Raw genomic sequence first — 25,474 nt, forward strand, 5'->3', positions numbered from 1 at the left:
ATACTTAATACAGAGCGAAATGCATAGACCTTCAAGGGAGTTTGATGAGTTTTGTTGACCACATATACCTGTATAACCCACGGGATTATACGGGATTATACGGGATTCCCATCCCCCCAGAAAGCGGGTCAGCGTTCAATGTATCTCTGCTGCCCCTCTGGGGGAGGAAATACTATTGATTTCTCTCACCATAAACCCGATTTGCCTCTTCCAGAACCTCATAAACACGGACTCATGGTACGTACGTTTCTGTGTCTGGCTTCTTTCCTCAGGATGATTTTTTTGAGCTATTTAAGAGTATCGGTGGCTTGTTCCCTTTTACTGTTGAATGATATCCATTGTATGAATATACCACCAATTACTGATCCCTTTTCTTATTGCTGGGCACTGAAGCAGCTTCCAGCTCGGGGCTATTATGAATAAAGTTGCTCTGATACGAATATTCTGGTAGATATTTTTGTGGACTCATGTTTTTATTTCCTCTAGGTAAAAATTCAGGCATAGAACTGCAAGTCTGTAGGGCAGATGCATGTGGATGTCAGACTGATTTCCACATGAAATGATTGTACATTTCCTACTCTACCCAAAACACGGGGCGGCGGGTAGAGTTGATCTGCAACCTTGGCCCCACTGATTGTTGTCGGTCTTTCCTCTTTTCAATAACAGCCACTGCCATTGGTTATTGTGGTTACAATTCTTATTTCCTCGATGGCTAAGATATTGAGCATTTTTTTAGGTACTTAATGGCCGTTTGTGTATCTTCCCTGTGGAATGCCTAATGAACTCATCTGTCCATTTTTATTAGGTTGTTTGTTTCTGTATTAGCAAGTAGGAAGAATATGTATATATTCTGGATATAAGCCATGCGGCAGATATATGAATTGAGAGTATTTTTCTCTCAGTCTGTGATTTACCTTTTTTTTTTTAAACAATGACTTTCGGTGAGCAGGAGTTTTCATTTTGTTAAAGTCCAAAATATACATTCTTTTTTCTTTTATTCTGCCTTTTAGGTCCTGTCTAAAAAAAATTTTCCCTCCCCTAAGGATATGAAAATATTCTGGAAGCTTTATATTTCAGCTTAGGTTTTTACCTTGCACCTTCAGGTCTAAGAGTTTTCTCTAAGTTGAGGTAAGAAGAGTCAAGGTTTGGGTTGTTTGGTTTTGTTTTTCCACCTGGATATCCAGTTGTTCGAGAATGATTTTGGAAAAGACTTCCCTTCTGTACTGCTTTGCTTTGCCATCATATGGAAAATCAATGGACCATGTGTATGTGGGTCTGGTTCTGGACCGTCCTTTTTTCTACTTGTATACCTTTCTGCCATTACCACTGTCTTGATTACTGTACTTTGATAGTAAATCTTTAAATCAGGGTGGGTGTGTCTTCCAACTTTGTTCTTCTTCTATAGATTGTTTTGCTGATTCTAGGTCCTTGCCTACAGATTTTGTCTCTTTTTCAAAAAAAAAAAAAAAGCTGCAGGAATTTTGCTTGAATGTAGGTTGAATCCAAAGATCAGTTTGGTGAGAATTGATACTGACTCTTGTAATCCATAACATAGTATATCTATATTTAGATCTTTTAAATTTTTCTCAACATTTTGTAGCAAGCAGTATATAGTTCTTGTACACACTTTGTTAAATTTATCATTAAATATTTTGTTTTTGACGCCATCATCAGTGACATTGTTTTAAAAATCTTTCTTTTCCAATTGGTTATTTCTAGTGTATAGAAATACAATGGATTTTTTGAATATTGATATTGTATATACTTTTGTATATTTCGACTTTGAAAAGCTCACTTATTTTTGGCCTTAGGACTCTGTATTATTAATCAAGTTTTCTGTGAATAAAGATAGGTTTACTGATTCCTTTCTAAACTTTAGCCTCTTTATTTCTTTTTCTTGTCCCCAGTCTTATAGAGAGAGCATTAATCTTTACCCATTAATATATTAGCTGGGGGTTTTTTGTAGATGGCCCTGATCAAATTGAGGACATTTCCTTCTAGTCTCAGTTTGCTAAAACTTTTTTTATCATATGAATGTTAAATTTTGTCTAATTTTGTTCTACATCTATTGATAAAATCATATGATATATCACTTTTATTCTGTTGACACGTTGGATTCGTTTGGTTGTTTGCAAATGTTAAACCAATCCTGCACTCAAATTACTAATTTTTTGTTAAGTCTTTTGTCTATGTTCACAACAGATCATGTTCTGTAGTTTCTAGCAATATTCTTGTCTACTTTTTGTATCTCAGTTTTTTGGGCCTCACAAATTGAATTGATAAGTATTCCCTCCTCCACTGTTTTCTGTAAGAGATGATAAAGGATCAGTATTATTTCTCCTTAAATATTTGATAAAATTTTGAAATTCTACCTATGATTCATTGAGCTTCTTAAACCTATGAGTTTGTAATTTTCTTCATATTGGGAAAAATTTCAGCCATCATTACTTCAAGTATTTTTTTCTGTTTCAATATCTCTTTCCTCTCTTTCTGGGACTTGATCTACACATATATTGGAACTTTTGATATTTTTCTAGAGATCCTTATTTCCTTTATTTTCTTTCAGTCTTTTTTTTTTTTTTAACTTTGTGCTTCAGGGTGTATAGCTTCTACTGCATTGTTTTCAAGCTAAGATTTTCTTCTGTAATGTCTAACCTGATGATAAGATCATCCACTGTACTTTTTATTTGATGTATATATATTTTTTTAATCCTGCCTTTTCCATTTGGTTCTTTTATAGTTTTCCTTTATCTTTAGAATATCTACTTTTCTCTTTTATATTCATACTTTCCTTTAAATTCTTAAACACAATTATAATATCTTTTTAAAATTTCTGTCTGCTGATTCCATCAGTTCTATCTATTTCTGGGTCTGCTTGTATTGACTGACTTTCTCTTGGCTCTGGATTACATTTAATGATCTTTGCATGTCTGGTAATTTTTAAATTTATGCCAGACATTATTGGATGCCACATTACTGAGTGACTGGATTTTGTCGTTTTCTTCTAAAGAGAGTTGAGTTTACTTGTGGCAAGTAGTTAATTACATAGAGATTATTTTGATCCTTTTAAGATTGCTTTCAGGCTTTGCTGGGGTGTTTCTAGAATAGCCTTTATTTTAGGAATACACTAAGTCTACTCCTAAAGTGTGACTTTTCTGTAGTTTTGACTAAATGTTCACGGTGTCCCATGAGGTCTCCCCTCTCTGGCTACTCAGGATCTCAAATCTCTGAACACAGAATCTCCCAATGCTGTGTGAGTTCTGTAATCTCCATTTATCTCACCACTCCCTGGTAGTTGTTCTTTCTTCAGTAGTTGTTCTTTGTCCTGCAAACTTTGTGGAATCTTTCCCTGTGCAGGTGCACCTTTTTATTCAGCCAAAGATTTAAGGAGATCTGTGCATATTCTTTCAGCTCCTTCTCTTCGTGGATCCTTCCTCATTATTCCCCAGCCTACAAAACCCCTGCAGCTTCAGTAATCCTATAACTAACTTACTACCTACTAATTTATTTCCCTTTCTAAAAGTTCTCAGTCCTGTGACACCTTTTGTCCATCATGTGAAAATAGTTTTTCCTTACATTTTCTAAACATTTACAGCAGAAATGCTTGTTTTTGTCCTTCTACCTGTTTTGCTTATTGGTATCTGTATACTCCCTGACTTTCATCTGCCCTTCTGCTTTTGCTCTTCATGTCCTGGCAACCTACCCCTGCAGACCACTTGTGCTCAGGAGCCGTGTGTCAGTACAACTTAAGTGATATATATTACATTTTATATATACTTGAATATATATATATATATATATATATATATATATATATATATTATATTTGTGATCCAATGATAAACATAAAGTCCACTTCAGAGGTTGCAGTTTGGAATGATAAAACTCCATAGTTGAAAGATTTCATTGATCTTTAGCAGGGGTTATAGAATGGTTCTGTTTCTAAGTTTTTGGTCATGTGCTCTCCTGAGCTTTCTGCTGGTGTGACTGTAACACCTCTACACATCTTCCTTTTCTTTCACAAAACTACTCAGGAAAGATAGCCAGTTTCTAATGTCTCTACTTCCAGAGCTTTTGCTCAAAGGCAAGGTGCCTAAGACATTTTGCCTCACATTCTGGAGCCAGAGTGTGAAAGAGAAATTTGGTTCTAAGAAGTTAGCTTAAAGCATGGACCTTCTAACAGAAATTTAGTTTGGCTATTGTTCCTCTCGTGGTTAAAATTAAAGACATACGCATCTGGGTAGCGTTCTGGGGTCTTCACATGTCGGTGTGGTACCATAGATGACCAAGGTTGACACTTCTTTCCTGTGATAGTAGTAGATGATGTGCCTCGATAACTCTGTCCGTTGCCTTGGTAGCACTCCTGGACCACAGGAGTTTGTTCAGGTGGTACTGAAACTGAAATAGAAGAAATCAACTAAGTAATGACTAGAACAGAGATATGTGAAGCAATTCATGACACAAACAGAACAGTAGTCTCTTGAAATTAACTTTGCTTTCTTTTCCATATCGGCAGTCAGATGGACTTGTAAAGAAAACAATAGATCCATCACACTGTAGAATTTTAATCACGTACTTTCTTTTGTAAATATTTAATTTAAAATTCAGGAAAAAACAAATGGGTCAGAGTACTTTAATTGGAAATTGCACTCATGTGCAAGTTCTTTTTCTTGGATGTCCACTGGGTGCTCATGAGAACAGATGGGTAGGAGCCCAGAGGCACATTCAATAGTGTAAGCTGCACATGATGATTGGCTTCCAGTGGGGGCAGAAATGAAGTCCTTGTGTGTGTGTGTGTGTGTGTGTGTGTTTCCCCAGGCCTTTTGCTTATACAAAGCCAAAGCCTTAATCTGATGGGAGATGGGGCAGGAAATAGTTCTGCACCCAAGAGTGCAGGCAAAATGTCCATTGCTTCTCAAGGAGGGATACAGGTAAAGATCTATTCCCCTGGAAAAGGGACAGGGAATTCTCCGGTGCTCAGAATCCTTCACTGACCCAGAGCAGAAGTCTGGTACTCTTCCACTTAAGATCCACCACAGATACAAGTTGGAATTTAGTTCCATGGAAAGAAGGAGCAAGAACATTAAGAAAACAGTACCTTTAAAGCCCAAGTGCACAGAGTCCATCTAAGACTGAGGGTAGATCAGGAAGGTAGAGAATGCCTACCTCCACCAAAAGCTTAGCATTGAGTAACAAGAAATAGCAGTCTATCACTAAAATCAGGTTTAGAGCAAGAGCCCTCTGTGATGCAAGCATGTAGTGACTGCTAAAAACTAAGACCGGATTAGGAATCCTAAGAAAACTCTTGAGCACCCCCAAACTTTACTGTAAGGAATGTGAAGGAATGTGAAGGGGATATGAGGAATGTGAAACCTGCTTAAAGTAAAAGCAGCAACGACAACTCAAATTCTGTTCATCTTCTGATTAGATTGACTCAGTTACCCACACAAGATGCTTACAGAAGGAGGGTGTCCATTTCAAAGTGTAAGTACTATTTACTGCCATCGCTACTATTCTTCTACACATAATGTCCCACATTTGATAAAAAATAACAAGGCACACTAAAAAAGCCAGTAATAAAGAAATTAATAGAGCCAGACTCAGAGATGACCAGAGCAGACTATCAGAGATTGTGAGGTAGCTATGATTAATATGCTAAAGTATCTCATAGGAAAGGTGAACGAGATATATGAATAGGTGAAGAATTTCAGCAGAGATAGAAAGGATAAAATGCAAATGATAGAAATTTAAAAAACATGATATTAGAGATGAAGAATTCCTTTGATGGGCTGATCTGCAGACTAGACACAACTGAAAAGAGAATCAGAGAACTTGAAAATAGGTTAATAGAAATGATCTAAACTGGGGCTCCTGGTGGTTCAGATGGTTAAGTGTCTCACTTGGGCTCAGATCATCATCTCACAGTTCATGAGTTTGAGCCTCACATCAGGCTCACTGCTATGAGCACAGAGCCCACTTCAGATCCTCTGTCCTCCTTCTCTCTCTCTGCCCCTCCCCCAGTCATTCTCCCTCAAATACATAAATTAAAACTTAAAAAAAAGAAATTGTCTAAACTGACACACAAAGAGAGAAAAAAGTGGAAGGGAAAAGAAGAATATATAAGAGGTATGAGGTAATATGAAAGGGTAATTAGAGTCTCAAAAAGGAACACAGAAAGAGAGCAGGAAAAAATATTTTCATAATAATGTCTGAGAATTTTATAAGAGTGATGAAAATCATCAATCCACACATACAGGAAGCTCAGAGAACCTCAAGCAGGATAGATACAAAATGTAAATAAATGGACAACACATGTGGACATACCACAATGAAACTGCTGAAAACCAAAGATGAGACAAAATCTTGAAGGCAGCCAGAGAAAAAGGAAGTATGAAATACTTAGGAACAAAGATAAGATTTCTGGCCAGAAGCTATTCTAAACAGAATATTATGAAAGTAGTGAAAGAAAAAAAAATCAGCCTAGAATTCTACACCCAACAAAATTATTTTTTCGACTGAAGGCAAAATGGAGACTTTTTAAAACATACAAAAGCTGAAAGACTTCATTAGCAGCAGATCTGTACTACAAAAAATGTTAAAGGGTAAGTTTTTTTTTTACAGAAGAAATAGGATACCAGATAGAAATTTGAATCTTCAAAAAGAAATGAAGAACATAAACACTTTAATTTATAATCACTTTAAAATCCACTTTATAATCCACTTTAAAAGGTGACTATTTGGGCAAAAATAGTATCAATATATTGTGAGATTTATAACATAGTAGAAGTAAGCCCTTTGGGAACAGTAGCACAACACTGCAGGGAGGAAGTGGAAATACAGTGTTCTAAGATTCTTGCATTTCAAATATAGGAGACTAATATCATTTGAAGGTGGAATGTGATAAGTTAGAGATGGACATTGTAGATATTGGAAAAAAATAGTAAAAACATTAAAATTGGTTTAACTAATAAGCAAATAGCGGTGATAAAAGAGAATCAAAAATATTGAGTGAACACAGAGGCAGAGGAAGATTGAAAAAAATAACAAAAATCAAACAGGACAAATAGAAACAACTTTTAAATCAAACCATATTAACAATTATATTAGGGGCACCTGGGTGGTTTGGTTGGTCAAGCGTCCGACTTCGGCTCAGGTCATGATCTCACGGTTCATGAGTCCAAGCCCTGTGTCAGGCTCTGGGCTGACAGCTCGGAGCCTGGAGCCTGCCTCAGATTCTGTGTCTCCCTCTCTCTCTGCCCCTCCCCTGATCTCTCTCTCTCTCTCTCTCTCTCTCTCTCTCTCTCTCTCAAAAGCAAATAAAAACATTTAAAAGATTAAAAATAAATAAGAATAAAAATAAAGCAATTACATTAAATGCAAACGCTAAACATCTCAAGTTAAAAGGCTGAGAGAAAAGAGGTATCATACAAACAATAGTGAAAATGGGGCTGTAAGGGCTGTATTCCTACAAGTAAAAGCAGACTGAAGCGGGCAGTCTTTCCAAAGATAAGGGGAGACATTACATAATGATGAATGGGTCATTTCTTCAAGAAGACATAACAATCCTAAATGTATATATGCCTAACAAAGAGTTCCAGAATAGATAAAGCAAACACAAGACCAAGAAGATATGGACGAATCCATAGCTCAAGTTGGAGACATCACCATTCATCTCTCAGAAATCTATAGAACAGAGATAAAAACAAAAATTAGGAAGGATTCAGAAGAGCGAAACAACACTAACCCACCCGTCCTAACTGGCCTTCGTAGAACACTACCCGACAACAGCAGAGCTACCTGCTTTTCAAGAGCACAGGGCACGTTCACCAAGACAACCATATTCTCGACCTTAAAACAAGCCTCAACAAATTCAAAATAATTGAAATCATACAGCATGCTCTCTGAACAGAGCAGAAGGAAACTATAAACAAAGCTACTGTGTCCTGTGGCACCACTGAAGTGGAAAAACCCAGAATGCCTCGGGGCCCTCGGTAAGCTCTCATTCCCCTTCCTTACCTGGGGTGTCCAAATGTTCTGAGGACAGCGGCGAGGACTCACAGGACGGGATCTGACAGTATTCCCACCTCACTTCGCTGTTGGTCGTATAGCACCACGGAGTTGTTTCTCCATCAGGGTTGCGACAGTAGTTTTCATCCAAATTTCTGAAAAAGAAGTGATTGGGAATCCAGCTTTTCAAAAAGGCTCAATACATAATGGTTCATGCATGCTTGTTGATGGTGATATTGGGGATGCACCCAGCGAATTCTCCAGAATGACACAAATCAAGTAACAGGCGGAAACTTAAGCACAGAGGGATTCCGCAGGATCCGCAGAATTAAAGCAGGATCCGATGCTTCTCACTGGCAAATGATGGGACTATACGCCTCAACTGTGGATAGTGAAGCAAAACAGGTCTTTTGCTGTGGGCTGGGTGCTATGCTCAATGTGGAAAACACAGTGGGTAAATACCCAGACCGTTTCTGCCTCAAGAAGGATACATCATAGCTGTAGAATTTAAGTGTTCTCAAACCTTGACTGTGCATTGAGTGGAGAGCTTTCCAAAATACATTGTCGGGACCCACTTCCGAGTTTCTGATTTAGTGGATCCGGACAGGGCTCAAGAATCTGCATTTGGAACAAATTCTGATGATGCCAGTGCTGCTGGTCTGGGGAACCACACTTAAAGAACGAGCGTTCGGGGAAAGGCAGTGTGAAATTTCACTTCCTTGTGTATGACTTGGCCAGTTCTCATTCGAGAATACTTTAATGTCGGTTCCTCTAGTAACAAAGCCAAGGCCAAGTCAGTGGGATTTCACATTCCATCCGGCAGACAGGGATTGAGACCAGAGGCGGACTTACTTGCAAGGGAAGTTTTCAGGGGTCCTGTTGTGCTTGTGAGGGGTCTGTTCGCTCCAGCGCTGACAAGTATGTCCAGATACGGTGAGGGACACCTTCCCTCGGTAGTTTTCACCTTTGCCTTTCAGACACTCATACGTTGGACCAGAAGTTGGGGGTGGTGTTGCTTGAATGGAGGTAATAAATTACTATGAGTATTTTAAAAATAAAGAATGCACAGATGGACATCGTAGGAGGGATGGAGACAGGGAGAATCAGCCTGTCTTCGGCTCATCCTCTCTTGGAATCTGGCATTTGAAAGTCGTCCATCATTTTCAAAAGAAGTTGACTTGGTAGAGTTTATTAGATCATCTAATGAGGAACTCTTCCCAAGACAAGACCCTTGGAGTGGATGCTTCTTTTTATATTTTCTCTGCTCAGTTCATCATTCATGGTAAGAGTCACATATACCAATGATACAACTTCCTTTGCAATGAATAAATTATTCACTGAGTAAACATAACTGGAGAACACCCAGCATTCTATAAAGCCAAACAACAAGGAGCCCATTGAAAGAAGGCAAAAATTACCTCCAAGGAAAAGCGTATGCATACAGAAATCAAGAAATTCTTGAGAGGAAAAAAAAAAAGATGACAAAATAATTGATATTCATAAAGGAGAGCACCTGATAACCTTCAGAGTCCCAAAGCACGACTGTCAGATCAAAGAACAGGAAGCCACCATCAAGGTCTCCTGCATCTTTTTTTAATCTTCGATGACTGTCCTTGTCTAAATGTTTAGTCCTCTGTTACAGGTTCTCCCAGAAGGAAAACATAAAATTATTTCTTCCAAGTCATTCCTGCCAAGTCTTCCCCTGAACACTATCTTTCTGCTGCTCTCTCACAAGTTTGGCTTACTGAAAAACTGCGCATCCAGAGAGATCGCTTTGTTTACAAAGCAACAGTCACGAGGAATTCGGATTGATTTGAAATCCATGTATCAGAAAGCATGGGTCTGTTGCCCTTGTGCACTAGAGAAAAGTAGGATAGCAGAGACACTTCCCCCAAACCTACATTGAACTGTACTTGGAAGAGGCAAGAAAAACAACAACAAAAACATAATCAGTAGAGGCTCTGATCAATTACCTACAGTCATCAATAAATTGTTTTAAAAGAACAATTATATCCCACGGGACCTATAGGGCACGTTTTAGGCACAGCGCTCGAGCCTGATGCAAGGTTTCTGTTTGTTTTTGTTTGTTTGTTTGTTGCTGTTTGCTTGTTTTGTTTTGTTTTGTTTGTTTGTTTCTATTTCAAGGGCATAACAGGTGAGGATCCCTGAGGACTGGGCAGGAGCCATACTTACTACAGCGCGGGATGTCACAGAACTCCCAGCGTTTGTTGGGATCTGTGGTGAAACACCACGGGCGGGGCTCCCCATCAGGGTTACGGCAGTAATTCATCTTCAGGTTCTTGTTTGGAAATCTGAAGGGGTAAGAAGGATTTTAATAGCACTGAGCATTTACATTTATGGGTGAGAATCACTTCAAATGAGCAAATATTGAGCATCTGCTGTGTGCTAGGCACAGTCAGGCACCCAAGGAAATGACTGGATGAGAGCTGTCCTCAAAGAGGTAACTATCTCATTAGAAAGATTAGCTCACTATTCCAAGGGCTGTTTTTCTAACAGCGTATATATGCAAAAATCACAGGCCTTCATCATTTTGGCCATCTGGAAAATTAATGTAGGCAAACTCCAGTTATTCAGTTGCAAATGATAGCCATTTGAAAATACAAAGTACTCACTGACCAGGGATGGTCATCTAAGACACCGTATAGTCAAGAAGTTGGCATCTTCATAACTTAAAGGAATGGTCCTTCTGGTCTACCAGGTTCTGGTCCTGTTAGCCTTTAAGCTTATAGAAACTGGAAGGGAGAAGGTATACTCCTGAAGCACTTGGCCAAATAGTGCCCCAGGGACCTCTGCAGGGACCTAGTGACGGAGACTGTGAGATGCACGGCAAGCCTGTGGGCATTTGGGCTTATTCCACGTCCCTGTCTGAAGCTGTGAATATTCAGTCAGGATGCAGAGAACAACCAGCAGTGGCTTAAACAAGCCTCTTCTAGTCTCTGGAAAGTGAATTTATCCAGTCTGGGCCTTGAGGCCTTTACCGTATTTCTCCTTTGAAGGCAAATGACAACGGCTGTGTTTTAAGCGAGCCCTGTGGAATGGGATGTGTAGAAATTCAGGGGAGTTGTGAGCCACGCTGAAATCCGTGGCTTAGTCCCATTTCCTATGAGTTTTATAAGGCCCATTACGAGGCATTTTCCAGTACAATTAGTGTGAGAAGGAAGACCCAGAAAACCTTACTCTAGGAATCATCATTACTTTCCAGATCATGGATTCTTATTCCTATTAGAAATTCATGATCCCCTTTGAAACTCTGGTGGAAGTTGAAAATCCTCACCCCAGAAAAATGCACTGATATAAATACACATAAAACGATGGGGGATTCACAATCCCTAAGGCCCGTCCGTAGAGCATACATTAGGAAGCCTTGAATCTCATCAGTATAAAGGAAAAGGAAAGGAATAAAGGGAGGAGGGAAATACTTGGAAAATACACAAGTGAGATGTATCTGTATTTCTCACAATTCAATGTGCATATGAATCAGCCAGGAAGCTGGTTATAATGCAAGTTCAGATTCAGAGGGTCAGAGATTCTCCATTTCCAACAAACTCTCAGATGATATCACTCCTCCCTGCACCACATTTTGAGTAGCAAGAAATTATACCTCAGTTGCAATGGTGCCGGAGGATACACACTTCCAAATTCAAAACATTAGATGTGTTCTCTTCCTGAGGCGTGCGAAAACATCTAAATAACATTAAACGCTCCCTAGAGGTGTAGAGTTGTAAACGTCGAATTGCTTTTCCAGTAAGACTTACTTGGAAGGAATATATCCGTGAGCATGTGGGGTTTGAGAGTTCCAGGACTGGCATTCGATTCCAGAGATGGTCTTGGAAATTTTGCCCTCATAGTTTTCCCCACTGCAGTGCATACATTCATCTGGGCAGAATGGAGAAGGAGGAAAGGAATGAAGGAGAAACGGAAATGGAGGAATCAAAAAAGAGTAAAAACTAGCAATGCCTCAAATACCACTAGCTACTTGTTCATTTGCATTTTCCAACAATCACTTGACAATGAAATCACTGCAAGCACTCTTCTAATACACTCTAAAACGTCATTCTCTCCTTCAAAGAGTAAAATTCATGTATTTCGGTCAATACCCCCTCAACTATTATACTCATGACCACGTCCAGAAATTCCATAACACCCTGTTCCTCAAACTGGGATCCAGTGGCCCTTGGTGGGTGGGAAGGGTATGGGGAGAAGGTGCATGTATCCCCAGAAATCTGTAAGTTCTCTACAAAGATTTTTAAATACTTGATGTCTTCATTTCAATAACAGTCTTTAGAAATTTCTAGGAAGTTACTATGATCATGTGGATGACTGCCAGTGAGTTGGATTTTAGTGCTTGAGTTTTTGTTGGTGCTCAAGGCCTCCCCGGAGACCAATATTCACCTAAAGTGACAGGGCTTCTCTTTTTATATCATAGCAGTAGCCCCTCCTTATCCGTGGCTTTGTCTTCCATGCTTCAGTTACCTGCGGTGAACTGCAGCCCGGAAGCAGATGATCTGACCTATCGTCAGAGGGTCGACAGTAGCCCAAGGTTACATCACAATGCCTACGACATTTCCCCTTGCTTCGTCTCATCTTGTAGGCATGTTATCATCTCACGTCACCACCAGAAGGGAGGATATGGTACAATAAGATATGGAGGTGGGGAGGCCGCATTCACGTAACTTTGATTACAGTTATTGTGTATAGTGTATTGTCACAATCACCCCCCTTTATTATCACTTATTGTTGTTCATCTCTTACTATGCCCTATTTATAATTAAACTTTATTGTATGTAGGTACAGGGAAAAAGACAGTATATACAGGGTTCTGTACTGTCTACAGTTTCAGGCATCCACAGTGGGGCTTGGAACATATCCCCTGCGGATAAGACGGGGTTGGGGGGGGGGGCACTCCTGTACTGAGAAGCAAGACTGGTTGTTTTTGGCACTCCTACATTATTTAAAAACTGAAACTTTGGTCTGGAGTTCTTTTTTTTTTCCTCCCATTTACATTTTCTTTCTTTCTTTCTTTTTGGAATTATTGGAATAACATGGTGCAGTGGAAGAATCTAGGATTTTAATTTTTACAGAATGATAACGAAACCAGAGGCGGACTTGATATAAAACTGATGCTTTCATGTCATTTAAGGGCCAAATGACCTCATGACATCATATACCAGTAAGGCATCTCTGTGGTTGGAACAAAGACGGGAGAAGTGAGCTGTCGCACGGTGCATATACAATCCACACTGCCACACAAATTCCGCCCTCATCCATTCCCCTTTTGCACCGATAAATGTGGCAGAAAATAGAAAACGAAGAAAAGTTTTTCAATAGGAGGTTCTTAAAGTTTTTAGTATCTACTCTCAAGGTACGCTATTCAACTGGTTGGTCCTTAAAGATAGCAGATTGCTGGTTTAAAAACCCGGGTTGGGGGGCGCCTGGGTGGCGCAGTCGGTTAAGCGTCCGACTTCAGCCAGGTCACGATCTCGCGGTCCGTGAGTTCGAGCCCCGCGTCGGGCTCTGGGCTGATGGCTCAGAGCCTGGAGCCTGTTTCCGATTCTGTGTCTCCCTCTCTCTCTGCCCCTCCCCCGTTCATGCTCTGTCTCTCTCTGTCAAAAATAAATAAACATTGAAAAAAAAATTAAAAAAAAAAACAAAACAAAAAAAAACCCGGGTTGTTGCTTGGCTTTGACAAAACAGCAAAGTCTACCGCATTAAATGAATACATGTATTTGGATTTTACTGATGTTGTGGTTCTAATGATTTAATCGCAAATCTGTTTTTGGCTTTATCCTGTGTAAGAGCTTTAAGCATAAGAAATGGTATCTAGGAGGGGCGCTGGGTGGCTCAGTCGGTTAAGCGTCCGACTTCAGCTCAGGTCATGATCTCACAGTCTGTGAGTTCGAGCCCCGTGTCAGGCTCTGGGCTGACAGCTCAGAGCCTGGAGCCTGCTTCAGATCCTGTGTCTCCCTCTCTCTCTGCCCCTCCCCTGCTCATGCTCTGTCTCTCTCTGTCTCAAAAATAAGCAAAAACATTTTTAAAAATTAAAAAAAAAAGAAATGGTATCTAGGGTCATCTGGGTGGTTCAGGTGGTTAAGCATCCGACTCTTGGTTTCAGCTCAAGTCATGATCTCATGATTCATGAGATCAAGCCCCACGTCAGGCTCTGCACTGACAGTGCGGAGCCTGCTTGGGATTCTCTCTCTCCCCCTCCCCCTCTGCTTGCTCACGCTCTCTATATCTCAAAATAAATAAATAAACTTAAAAAAAGAAATTGTATCTAGAATTTACATCTACTTTGATACTTGCACATATTGAAACAACATTTAAATAAAAATAATTGAGGCCAATAAATAGGGATGAGTCTGAGCAAATTTTTGGTCTTTTCCCAGAGGTATACACATTACTCAATTTTGTCAAACATGCCACTAATTGATTGTTAATAATATCTCTGTAGGGAATCGCTCTACAGCACGTTACAGATAGATGGCAGATGTGAGAACATTTTCTAGAGCCGCTCCTGACCTTCACACTCTGGAATGTCGCAGTAGTCGAACCTCTTGCTTGGGTCTGTGGTGTAGCACCAGGGTCCGTCCTCGTCGTTGTCGGGGTTCCTGCAGTAATTCTCCTCCAGCCCCTCCAAAGGGTACTTATCAGGTGAATAGCTGTAGAGCGTGGGAAAGAATCCCTGTGACTATACAGCTGACCCTTGAACAACACAGTTTGAACTGCGTGGGTCCACTTACATGCAGATGGTTTTCAATAAACACAGCAAAGTACTGGAATGGACTTTCTCTTCCCTATGATTGTCTTCGTAACATTTTCTTTTCTCTAGCCCACTTTATTGTGACAATACAGTCTCTGATATGTGAAACATTCAAAATGTGTGTTACTTGGCCCTTTATGCTATCAGTAAGGCTTCCAGTGAACAGTAGGCTATTTGTAGTTAAGTTTGGGGGGAGTCAAAAGCTATACGTGGGTTGTCAACTGCGCAGGGGGCCAGTGTCCCTCATCCTGTTCTAGGGTCAAATGTATTTTATAATTTGGCGGGGAGGGGAGTGAAGGCGAGAACGCGGGCAGGGAGGGGCAGAGGGAGATGGAGAGAGAGAATCCCAAGCAGGCTCCGTGCCCGGCACAGAGCCCAGTGAAGGGCTCAGTTTCACAACCACGAGATCACGACCTGAGCCGAAATCAAGAGTCAGATGCCTAACCAGCTGAGCCACCCAGGCGCCCCAGGGGTCAAATGTGTTTTAAAAGTCAGTATGCTGTTAGGAAGGCAGAATGAGATGCCATTCCCATCTGAGGTTCAAGGTTCTGTCATCCAAATGCATTTCCGCTATGTGCTTCAGCATTTGTGTTGTCTGATTTCCAATGCTCTACTGTTAGACTGCTTCAGCATAGTAGCTAATATTACCATTATTATGATATTGACAGGTGAGTCTCAGAAGTAGAGCCAAACTGTTTTTATGCACAGTCAGTAGAAATATAAAGACCTCAAAAGTGCCAAATTCTTGATTCCTTCCAAACACCTGCTTTTTTCAGGTAACCTTCACTCTGTCAAAATAGTGGTAGTTAATGCCATTTCTGTCTGTGTGAACAATGCACCAGGCAATACTGAAATTTTCCTCTACATTCTCTCATTTAGCTTTAATAAAACCCCTAAAAGGAAACATGTTATTATCCCTATTGTGCAGATGAGAAAACTGAGGCACAGCAACGTCAAACAAAATACATCTTGCCTCAGTGTGAACACCTAATTAACTAGCATCTCAAGTTCAGATCTACCTGTCTGATTCCAAATGTGTGGGGGTGGGTAAAGTTAAGCTCATTTCCAGCACTAGAAATTAGATGCTGTGTCGAGATAAAAATTAGATCAAAAGCCCAAGACTTAGAGTCTAAATGGCAGATTTCATTTCTGTTCTTCTATGTACCTGTTTTTGATAAAGTGCCTCCCGGGGCCTCAGTTTCCTCATCTGCTAGGGTCAAGATGGCCTAGATTATCTCTAAAGCCCCTGACACTCCGTGACTTTGCCTTTTGGTTTGATCGTTTTTCCTCTATAAGCCATATGTCTTGGGAATATTATATCTGCCAATGGAATTTTTTTGGGGGGGTGGGTGGTCATATACACTAAATTCTACTTGATAAGCACTGTCACTAAGAATTGATGAGAATTGTTACTGTTCATGCCACCTAATGCCATACTGGGGAAAGCAGAAAAAGAATGACACTAAAATAATAATAGGCAAGTTGCAGGATAATCAGTTTTTCGTTTATGTTCTATTTGCTACTTTGCTCTGTAATGTTGAGGTGAACACGTGGGGAGGGTTCTCACTTGATATGTTTGGGTTAGACTAATCCTGTCCTAAACAGGATCATCTGTGCTCTTTTCTGAGTCACCTGGGATTCGTGGTTTGACTGTTCTTTTCCACTAGGCATCCTTCCACGTTCCAGGTCTTCCAAAACAGTACACACACAAGAGCAAATGGAACCCTTCTCTGCTTTTGTGCTATAAATAGCCGACCCGTTCCACATCAACCTCAATAAGGCTCTCTCCAGACCGGTTTATTCGCATATTCTGTTTGATTTAGAAGTAATGGCGGCAGGGGGTGGGGGAGCGGGTGCTACGCCTGGGTGGCTCAGTCGGTTAAGTGTCGGACTTTGGCTCAGGTCATGATCTCACGGTTCATGGGTTCGAGCCCCGTGTCAGGCTCCATACTGGTACAGAGCCTGCTTGGGATTCTCACTCTCTCGTCTCTCTCTACCCCTCCCCGTTCATGCTTTCTCCCTCTCTCTCTCTCTCTCTCAAGATAAATAAATAAACTTAAAAAAAAAGTAATGGGGATCATTGTAAATATCACAGGGGAACACAGTGATGAGAGTCTTACTTAGGTTTGTGCGGAGCATTGTCACTCCATTTTTGACAGGTGACACCATTCTTCGTTTTGGACATTGTCCCCCTGTAGCTCTTCCCGTTTCCAATCTTGCACTCTGAAAGATAGACTGAAGGGGGATCCACACAGCGGTCAAGACCTCCGCAAGAACCACCACCAAGAAGCCCTGTGCTGCATAGTCATGTGGAAAAAATTCGCGTTCGAGACACCATTTTCCTACTCCTTGGAAAGACCATGTTGTGCATTTTACATCTGTGTGAGAGCTGCAGTTCACCAAGCTGTTTGGCGCTTTGGTTTATTCAAAGCCACAGCCCCTCTGTGTACCAGGTACCAGGCTGGGTGCTGGAGACACACGGAGAGGAGAACAGAGGCCCTACCCTCATGGAGCTTCCAGTCTAGGGAAGGCAGAGGGGCCGGTTACAGAAAGTAATCAAGGTCACAGATCATGAAATGAGATAACCTCACGGTCACACACGGAACAGACAGGACAAATAACATGAGGAGCGAGTCAAAGGGAATGGGGAGGGGGCTTTTCAGAGGTGGAAAGAGATCCAAGCCACTTCTGTTTTTTGAGGCCCCCAGTATTTTAGATATGGAAAAAAAATGTCAAACAGTTATACGCTTGAGAATTCACAGTAGACACTCTCAACTAGCCTCCACTTAACCAACTCACTGGTCAGCCAGTAGTAGTCTCCAGCCCATTTTTAGAATGCACTGTCAGATGCCCACCTGTGTTCTCCATGTGATAAGGTGGGCACCTGTGGCTGGCGGGCCGCTTTCCAGTGTGCCCACCCACTTCTGTTCCCACCAGTTGGATTTTACACTTAGAAGAGTCAACTATTTTCATCATTAAACTTCTGGTACAGCTGTATTTGGTTTAAGATGATCTAAACTGAGAAATGAATGTGAAAAAAAATCAAAGATGAATTAAAAAAAAAGCTAAGACGAATGCTTTTAAGGACTCGAAAGACTCGAATCGTCTTTAAAAAGGCTATCAAACCCACTGAGGGCAATCCATTCATACTGTTGGCTATATAATTTTGGGTGGGAAATCCTAAAAACACAAAGGTATTTTACAGTCAGACTGATTAACAGATGTCTCTAGACCTTGCTTCACTTCAAAGAGATGAAAGGCACTTATCCTAGACGGTGCGCTTAGAGCAGAGTTTGCGCAGGAAATGACCTGCTAATTGCTATTGGTGGCCCCATATTCAAAGAAAAAAGCTTCCACTCTTCATCAAAAGGTGTCAATATGAATTGTGTTTTCTTTAAAAATACAAAATACATACGGTCTATTTGTGTCATCTTTTATGATGTCCTGCCAAGGTTTTAAATTAATTTGATCAATTATCTGGGGCAAGTACTTCTAACACACCCATAGCAAACAAATGCTTTTAACTCAAGTTCGTGTATGAAGACTCCAAATATATCTTCATCTGATAAGCTATGGCAGTAGACATACTTCAGTGATCAAAAGTATAAACTGAAGGCACTTTGGAGGCCCAGGGGTCCGGGGAGGCTTTTCAAAGAAGGTGATGCTTGAGCTGAGACGCGGGAGGTGAGAAGGGTCCGGCCACGGAAAGAACAGAAGAGGGCCTCAGCATGGGGGTGTGTGCCTGGCATGTGGGAGGAACAGATACAAGCCCGGAGTAGAAAGGCCTAGTGAACCAGCAAATGGGGTGGGCTTAAATAGTACAGGTTCCAGTCGTAGTAGGTTAAGTATTTGGATTTTATTCTAAAGGCATGAAGAGTAGCAAGCAGGGAAGTTACAGCCCACCCGCAGCCATGGCCTGGCCAGTGATAGTGATGGCTTAGACCCAGGTGGTGGCGGTGACCGTGGTGGGGAGGGGCAGACGTAAATGGGATCTGACATGGAGTATTCCCAGAAAAACTCAGGCAGGGAATTTAGCAGCGGGTCGATGTGCTACAGTAAAGAAACAAGCACCACAAAATGACTTGACTTTTGACTTTTTACCTCTCTTCTGTTTGTATGTACCCACTAGAGTTTATATAACCTTTTGCTCCTTTCCATCACCTTGAAAACAAGCCACTATTCAACTACTCATGCTAAGCCTAGGGATCACCCCCAAGCTCCTTCTGGTTAACAATTTACGAAGGATTTATTTAAATGTTAGCATTTTGCAGGGAAAATCCTACCGGTCTATTTTTTTTTTTAAATCTACTAGGTAACCCTATATAGCTCACCCTGCACTGACTGGTAAAAATGAATAACTTCAACAGATAAACTTCAGATTGACTCTGCACTTGAATCTTGAGAATTAGAGATAAACATGGGGCGCCTGGGTGGCTCAGTCAGTTGAGCATCCGAATTCAGCTCAGGTCCTGATCTCACTGTCCGTGAGTTCGAGCCCCACGTCGGGCTCTGTGCTGACAGCTCAGAGCCTGGAGCCTGTTTCGGATTCTGTGTCTCCCTCTCTCTCTGCCCCTCCCCCACTCATGCTCTGTCTCTCTGTCTCTCTCTCTCTCTGTCAAAAATAAACATTAAAAAAAATTTTTTTAAAGAATTAGAGATAAATAATGGTAAGAAAGGGAGTGTAGTAGGCATACAGCTAATTAAACCTCAGAAGATGAACCGAGGCACAGAAGTAATCCTAACCTAAGGAAATACTTCAAAAAATCTTATTTAGAGTTTTGTGGTGAGATTAGAGAGAATGTTGCAGGCCCTTGTCAATAACGCACGCTAGAGGATGTTTCTTGTTGTCTTTCACACCTGTGACATAGTATATTTAGAGAGCTACGTTGTTATTATAAATAGTCTTACTCCTAGCCAACAACAGAGTACGGAGTAGCTTTTAAAATGTCACACAATCACTGAAATCTTCAGGCATACTTAATGGGATTTGGCATATCTAAAAGGACATACAATTGTCATAGGAGTCTAGCCCATCTGTTATCCTAAACAATGGGATTCCTGATCCAGAACTTTCAAGGAAATTATGGAAAAGCAACGGGGGTTGCACATCTTCAAAAGATGATATTTCTGAGCCTGAGGTAAATACAGACTGTGACATAAAACATCTGTAAAGTTAAAAATGAAAATATGTTGTCTGTATACAAATGTTACCGAGGATTTAAGGCACCTCAGTTTTTCTATTTCCCTGGGCTTCGGTCCAGAAGCCAGGGCCCGAGGACCATGGTCCCTGCAGAATAAAAAGTCACGATCATAAGGAACATTTAGACTTCCCTCTCCTCAAAGTTGAATATCTTATTTTCAGGGTTATAGAGGTAGAAGTGATTTTGTCAGTTCAATTCCTTCATTTTCAAATCAACAAAAATGAAATCTAAAGGGGGAAATAATATGTACTCAATATATAATATAATATATATCAATATATATTGGATTCGTGACCAAGTCTTACCGTGAGTCTGAACTCAATTTCCCTGCGTGATAGTGTCTCCATTCTCTGGTCTAGCTGCTAAAGGACAGATATAAAAGAGGAAGTGGTGGGGGGGAGGAGGGGAGGGGGGAAGATGTGGGGAGGAAAAGAAGGACAGGAACAGGAGGAAGAAAACATTGTACTCACTCTTCTTTTCAAATAAAACCACATCTCTCATCCTGAAGACAGCCGAATTCTTGCTGTTTTCAGCCATGATCACACAATGTTGCTCTTTGCTGTGATACTGGAATGACCTGCAGAAGAAAATCAGGAAACACAACAAATGCTTTCCCCTATTAAAGGAAAGCAAACCTGTGTTAATAAATAAGAGACTCAAAAGGCAATTGTATCTCTTGATGGGCCACGGAGCTCAGAATGTTTCCTTTCCATTGAATTTGGTGCAGTTATCAGTCAAGCGCTGTGAAAGGACACATCCACGTGGTAATTATTCTTGTGTTCTTCCACCTTTGCCTTCTCCCCCTCCAAAGTTTCTCTTTCTGTTTCAACTTCTCTGCTTCTCTGCTCTCTCTTCACTTTTCTTTTCTTTCTTTTTTTTTTTTTTTTTTTTTTTTTTTTAGTTCAGTGCTAAGAATATTTGCTTTTATGTTGGAAAGAACCAAAGAACCAACTCAGATTTCTCTTTCCAGAAGGATCTATGTGACTTCTGGACTCCCAGAATTTTCCCTTGACTTGACTTCTGCCTCTACATTTCCCCTCTTCTCCCTTCACCTCAACCGCCTTGCCCATCGCCATGGTCTTGCCGTGGACATTCAGTCTGGCATTCAGAGCCATCCACAGCTGTCTTTCCAACTCCATTTTCTCCATGAGCCCTTCTTTAGCCAACTTGGTACTCTCACTGTCCTGTTCACAGGGCCACGAGGCTCCCTGAGCCTGAACGCCTCCTGCCTCGTCAGTATATCTCACTCCTCCTTCCAAGCCCCGTCCTCCCCAAGCTTTCTCCAGCCTTCTCGCCCCTTAGGAGTTCTTTTCTCTGCATCTTCATAAAGCACCCATTGATTATGTCACTTACGGACACCTCAAATTGCCTGTGTTCTTAAACAATTTTTACATTTTATCCAGTGTCTGTGAGTACACCATAAACAGAAAAAGGCAAACACCGCACGTTCAACTCTACAGAGAGCTATCACATACTGACACAGATCATATATATCATACATGCCGGTGACACAGATCATATATATCATACATCCTGGATCACTGTATCTGTGCTTCTTGGCTCCTTAGGCACAGGACACTTCCAGTCACGTGATGCTCATTAAATAGTTACTGACGAGGATGTCAAAAAACCAGAGCTCAGAACAACAGCTGGTGATGTCGTGGGTAAAAATAACATCCTTTGGGGGCAGTTTTCTAAAAGGGATGCGAGTCAACTTTGACAAGGAACTGTTCACATGGCTTCAGATCCGGAGTGCAAATACACTCCAGTCCCATGAAACTCCTCTTTCCTCTCAAATGCTATTTTTGCTAAGAAATCCCTGAGCAAATTTCTCGCTATCAAAGCAATAGGGTCTCAAACAGCAAAATCTCTGCACGTGAGCAGTGACGAGGGAAATACCTGCAAATGAATCCTGTTTCCTCCTCACATCGTGCTGCACATTCTTCTATGCTTCCTGCTGACAGCTGCTTCTTAGTGAGGCTTACCAGAGAAGCCCCCTGGGTATTTACATAGTCATCCAGGGGGTCTCCGTGACCTACAAATGGAAGATAAAGGTGGGATAATTGGTAAGATTCATCAACACCATGGTTCAATTATCATGACTTCATAATCATCTATTTGCTTTGCATCAACCAAATAAAACTTGCTGCTTTCTTGGAAAGCAGACGGGTGTCATGAATAAGAATGTTTAGTCAGCAAAACAGTTCCATCATTGGGTTGCATTCTACTAAAAGATCAACTGGACCAATTGGTTAATTAAGATTAGAATTATTGGGGTGCCTGGGTGGTTCAGTCGGTTGAGCCACCGACTTCGGCTCAGGTCATGATCTCACGGTTCGTGAGTTCGAGCCCCACATCGGGCTCTGTGCTGACAGCTCACAGCCTGGAGCCTGCTTCTGATTCTGTGTCTCCCTTTCTCTCTGCCCCTCCCCCACGTGCGCTCTGTCTCTCTCCGCCTCTCCAAAATAAAGAAAACTAATTTAAAAAATTAAAAAGAAAAAGATTAGAATTAGTTAACAACTTCTGTTGCTACATTAATGAGCATGAAACCTTAAATAAGAAAAATTCGATTTGTTTGCTATGGATTGCCACACCATGATAGAACAGTAAGAGACCACCAGTGGCCACTATGTTAGCAATTACTAATGTTGATTTGTCCTTCGCTGGATGTGAACCCAACTTGGAGGCCATTCCTTGATTTCCAACACTATAAACTTTGGTTGCGACTCTGTTACTTAAACTGATGAGACAGACATTCTCTGAATGGTTCCACGTCAGCAAGTTGATGATTTTAATAAAGAAGGTTTGAACTACGTCTCAACTACCACACAAGTTCATTTTTATACTGGGCTTAGGACAGTGACACTCACTCTTAATTAAAGAGAAATCATTTTTTCCCCACAATGATGACAAGTATCTGGCATTTCTGAGGAAATTATAAAAAAGCAGATCCTGGGACGAGCACTGGCCTTGATTTTTCTAGAAGATAAAATCTGAAGCAAAGAATCTGTCCCAGGGTTGCTCTGCCCTTGCCACCTCAGAGAGTGTTCCCACAGGAGCTACAGGAGTGTTCTCTGTCTCGAGGCCTCCAGGCAGCGCTGAACCGGCTTTGATACCTTGACTCCCCACCCAGAGACGACGGCCTCCCCACTTTTTGCTTTTGGTGTGGAACCCTAGTGATGTTCCCAGGGTGACAGGCTGGAAGAGGTTAATAAAACGAAGACAGCAAAGTTGCCTAAAGTTTGCCTAAATGGGATTAGGCAACATGGCGGCCTTGACGGCTGGAGGGGAGTGGTGAGGACGGAAGCCAGGCTGAGCGGGTTGAAGACTGACGGGAGCCCTGGAGCCTCAAGAGCAGGCAAGTCTTCAGAAGCCAGGCTGTGAAAGCAGCTTTTCCCAGAGGGCATGTGCCCTCACGGAATTTTTGTGTAAGCTGAGACATTCTAGAGCTTGTTTAGCTGCTAATGAAAATTATCCACTAGGAAGTACCGTTAGAGGTCAGCCCCTCATTCTCTGAAAGACCCTCCCCGCCCACCTTGGAGAGACCTGGGGCACAGAGGCAACGCACGCTAGCAGGTGGAGACAAGCCATCTTCCCGAGGCCACCCTCCCTTCCTTCTGGTATTTGCTTTCCCCAATTTAGGATACTCTAAACTGGAAAGTGGCAATGGAACAGGAAGTTAGCTGATGTAATTTACATCGAATGCACCAGAAAGCACTGGAAAAATGTTTCAAAGGATTATGGAGAAGCAGAGATTTTAGACCCATATCCGTGCCTTCATCCTGCATTTCCCCCCAATTTGAGCTTTCATTTCCAAGAAAAGGTGTGCTTGGCTGAATTCTATAGATGGGGATGTGATTTTACAAAACAAATATGGCGATCACAGTAACTCTGGAAAGCATATCCTATAAAGACATAAACTTTCTGAAGAGTTCTCAGAAAGTTGAGAAGGCTGGGGTGTATGAATGATACCAAGACAAGAAAATTTCCATTTATATTACCCATTAATTAAGTGACCTTTAATTGTGTTGTTATATTTCATAGCAAAAAGCTGCTGAGACCACCTGAGGAGTTGATATCTCAAAGCAATATCCCAAAAGAGATCAGTTTTTTCTTTCTCACTTGAAAAGTTTTCCCACGTTATTTTCTTTAACTGCAGGGCTATATAGCAGTGGGGTGTAATACAATTTATTGGTTGACCAAGAAATATTAAACACATCTTTTTAGTCAGGAAAGTATGTTTATATTCTAGGCCAAATGTAGATGTATATTGCCACCAAAGCAAATGTATTGTGTTAATAATGTGGTTGGGTTTTTTTGTTTGTTTGTTTGTTTAATCACTGTAACGCGTATGCATACACCCGTGCTCGTGTGTTTGAAACGAAAGTCTTAGTGGTTTATTAAACCACCAAGAATGGCTGTAAGAGGATATTTTTTCCCTCTCCCCAGTCATGTCTGTGCCCTGGAAAGATGAAACACATCCACGGAAACAGAGTAAATGCCTTCCTTTCAAAAAGAGCCTATGAAAGTCTCTCCCTGCCAGGTTGACAAAAACTTATGTTTATTCTATTGCAGAAGAGTTTGCTCTCCCATTCTGATGCGACCCACTGTATTGGTTCATGGTGTTCTGGGTCCTGTTTTCCGTAGGCTAACACAAAAGACACAGACCTGCACCCCCACACAGGACCGTTGCCCACAAAAAATCACTGTGTTCAATCTTCTGTTTTGTATTTCTTTGGTATTTCTTTAAACGGATCTGCTAACTTCAAGCACATTTAACTCTAAAGTACAACCTACAGTGGGGTGCCTGCCTGAGGAGCTCAGTTGGTTAAGCGTCCCACTTCGGCTCAGGTCATGATCTCACAGCTCGTGGGTTCGAGCCCCACGTCGGGCTCTGTGCTGACAGCTCGGAGCCTGGAGCCTGCTTCCGATTCCGTGTCTCCCTCTCTCTCTGTTCCTCCTCCACTCACTCTGTCTCCCTCTCTCAAAAATATATAAACATTAAAAAAATTTAAAGTACAGCCTATAAAATTTTATCCAGCAGAATTTAAAAATCGAATTTCAAGTATCTATGCATTGTTTATACGAAGAATTACCATCATAAATGCATGATTTTATTTATATGAAATGTCTAAAATCGGCAACTCAGACAGAAAGTAGATTGTCAATTGCCAGGGGCTGGGTAGGAATGGAGGTAGAGGGATGGGGAGAGGGACTAGGGGTGACAGCCAAGGGGCCTGGAGTTTCTCTCTGGGGTAATGGAAATGTTCAAAAATGTATTGTGGTGATGGTTGCACAACTCTGAATATTCTGAAAACCACTGGATTGTATGCTTTAAATGGGTGAATTGTATGTGAATTGTAATTCAATAAAGCTGTCCAAAAAAAAAACCCCAAACCTACAAGGACATGCTTAGAATATTTTAAAGACAGTTTAAACAAAGTTGAAAAGTGAGAAGAGCACCAGATTCCTTCTGGAAAAGCCT

The 25,474-nt window shown here is 41.2% G+C and overlaps 1 protein-coding gene across 1 annotated transcript in view; it reads right to left on the minus strand.

The window, feature by feature from the left end:
• PLG (plasminogen) overlaps nucleotides 1-25,474 on the minus strand; it is a 43,061-nt gene that overhangs the window by 16,431 nt on the left and 1,156 nt on the right. Inside the window, exons 2-10 of the mRNA XM_030316733.1 lie at nucleotides 21,889-22,024; nucleotides 20,460-20,566; nucleotides 16,909-17,023; nucleotides 14,548-14,687; nucleotides 11,784-11,904; nucleotides 10,201-10,319; nucleotides 8,860-9,022; nucleotides 8,017-8,162; nucleotides 4,233-4,398 (exon numbers count right to left, since the gene is read on the minus strand). Coding sequence (XP_030172593.1) covers nucleotides 4,233-4,398; nucleotides 8,017-8,162; nucleotides 8,860-9,022; nucleotides 10,201-10,319; nucleotides 11,784-11,904; nucleotides 14,548-14,687; nucleotides 16,909-17,023; nucleotides 20,460-20,566; nucleotides 21,889-22,024 — 1,213 coding nt within the window. The remainder of the gene's footprint in view (nucleotides 1-4,232; nucleotides 4,399-8,016; nucleotides 8,163-8,859; nucleotides 9,023-10,200; nucleotides 10,320-11,783; nucleotides 11,905-14,547; nucleotides 14,688-16,908; nucleotides 17,024-20,459; nucleotides 20,567-21,888; nucleotides 22,025-25,474) is intronic.

This window comes from Lynx canadensis, chromosome B2, assembly GCF_007474595.2.
Source record: "Lynx canadensis isolate LIC74 chromosome B2, mLynCan4.pri.v2, whole genome shotgun sequence".
Taxonomy (NCBI): domain Eukaryota; kingdom Metazoa; phylum Chordata; class Mammalia; order Carnivora; family Felidae; genus Lynx; species Lynx canadensis.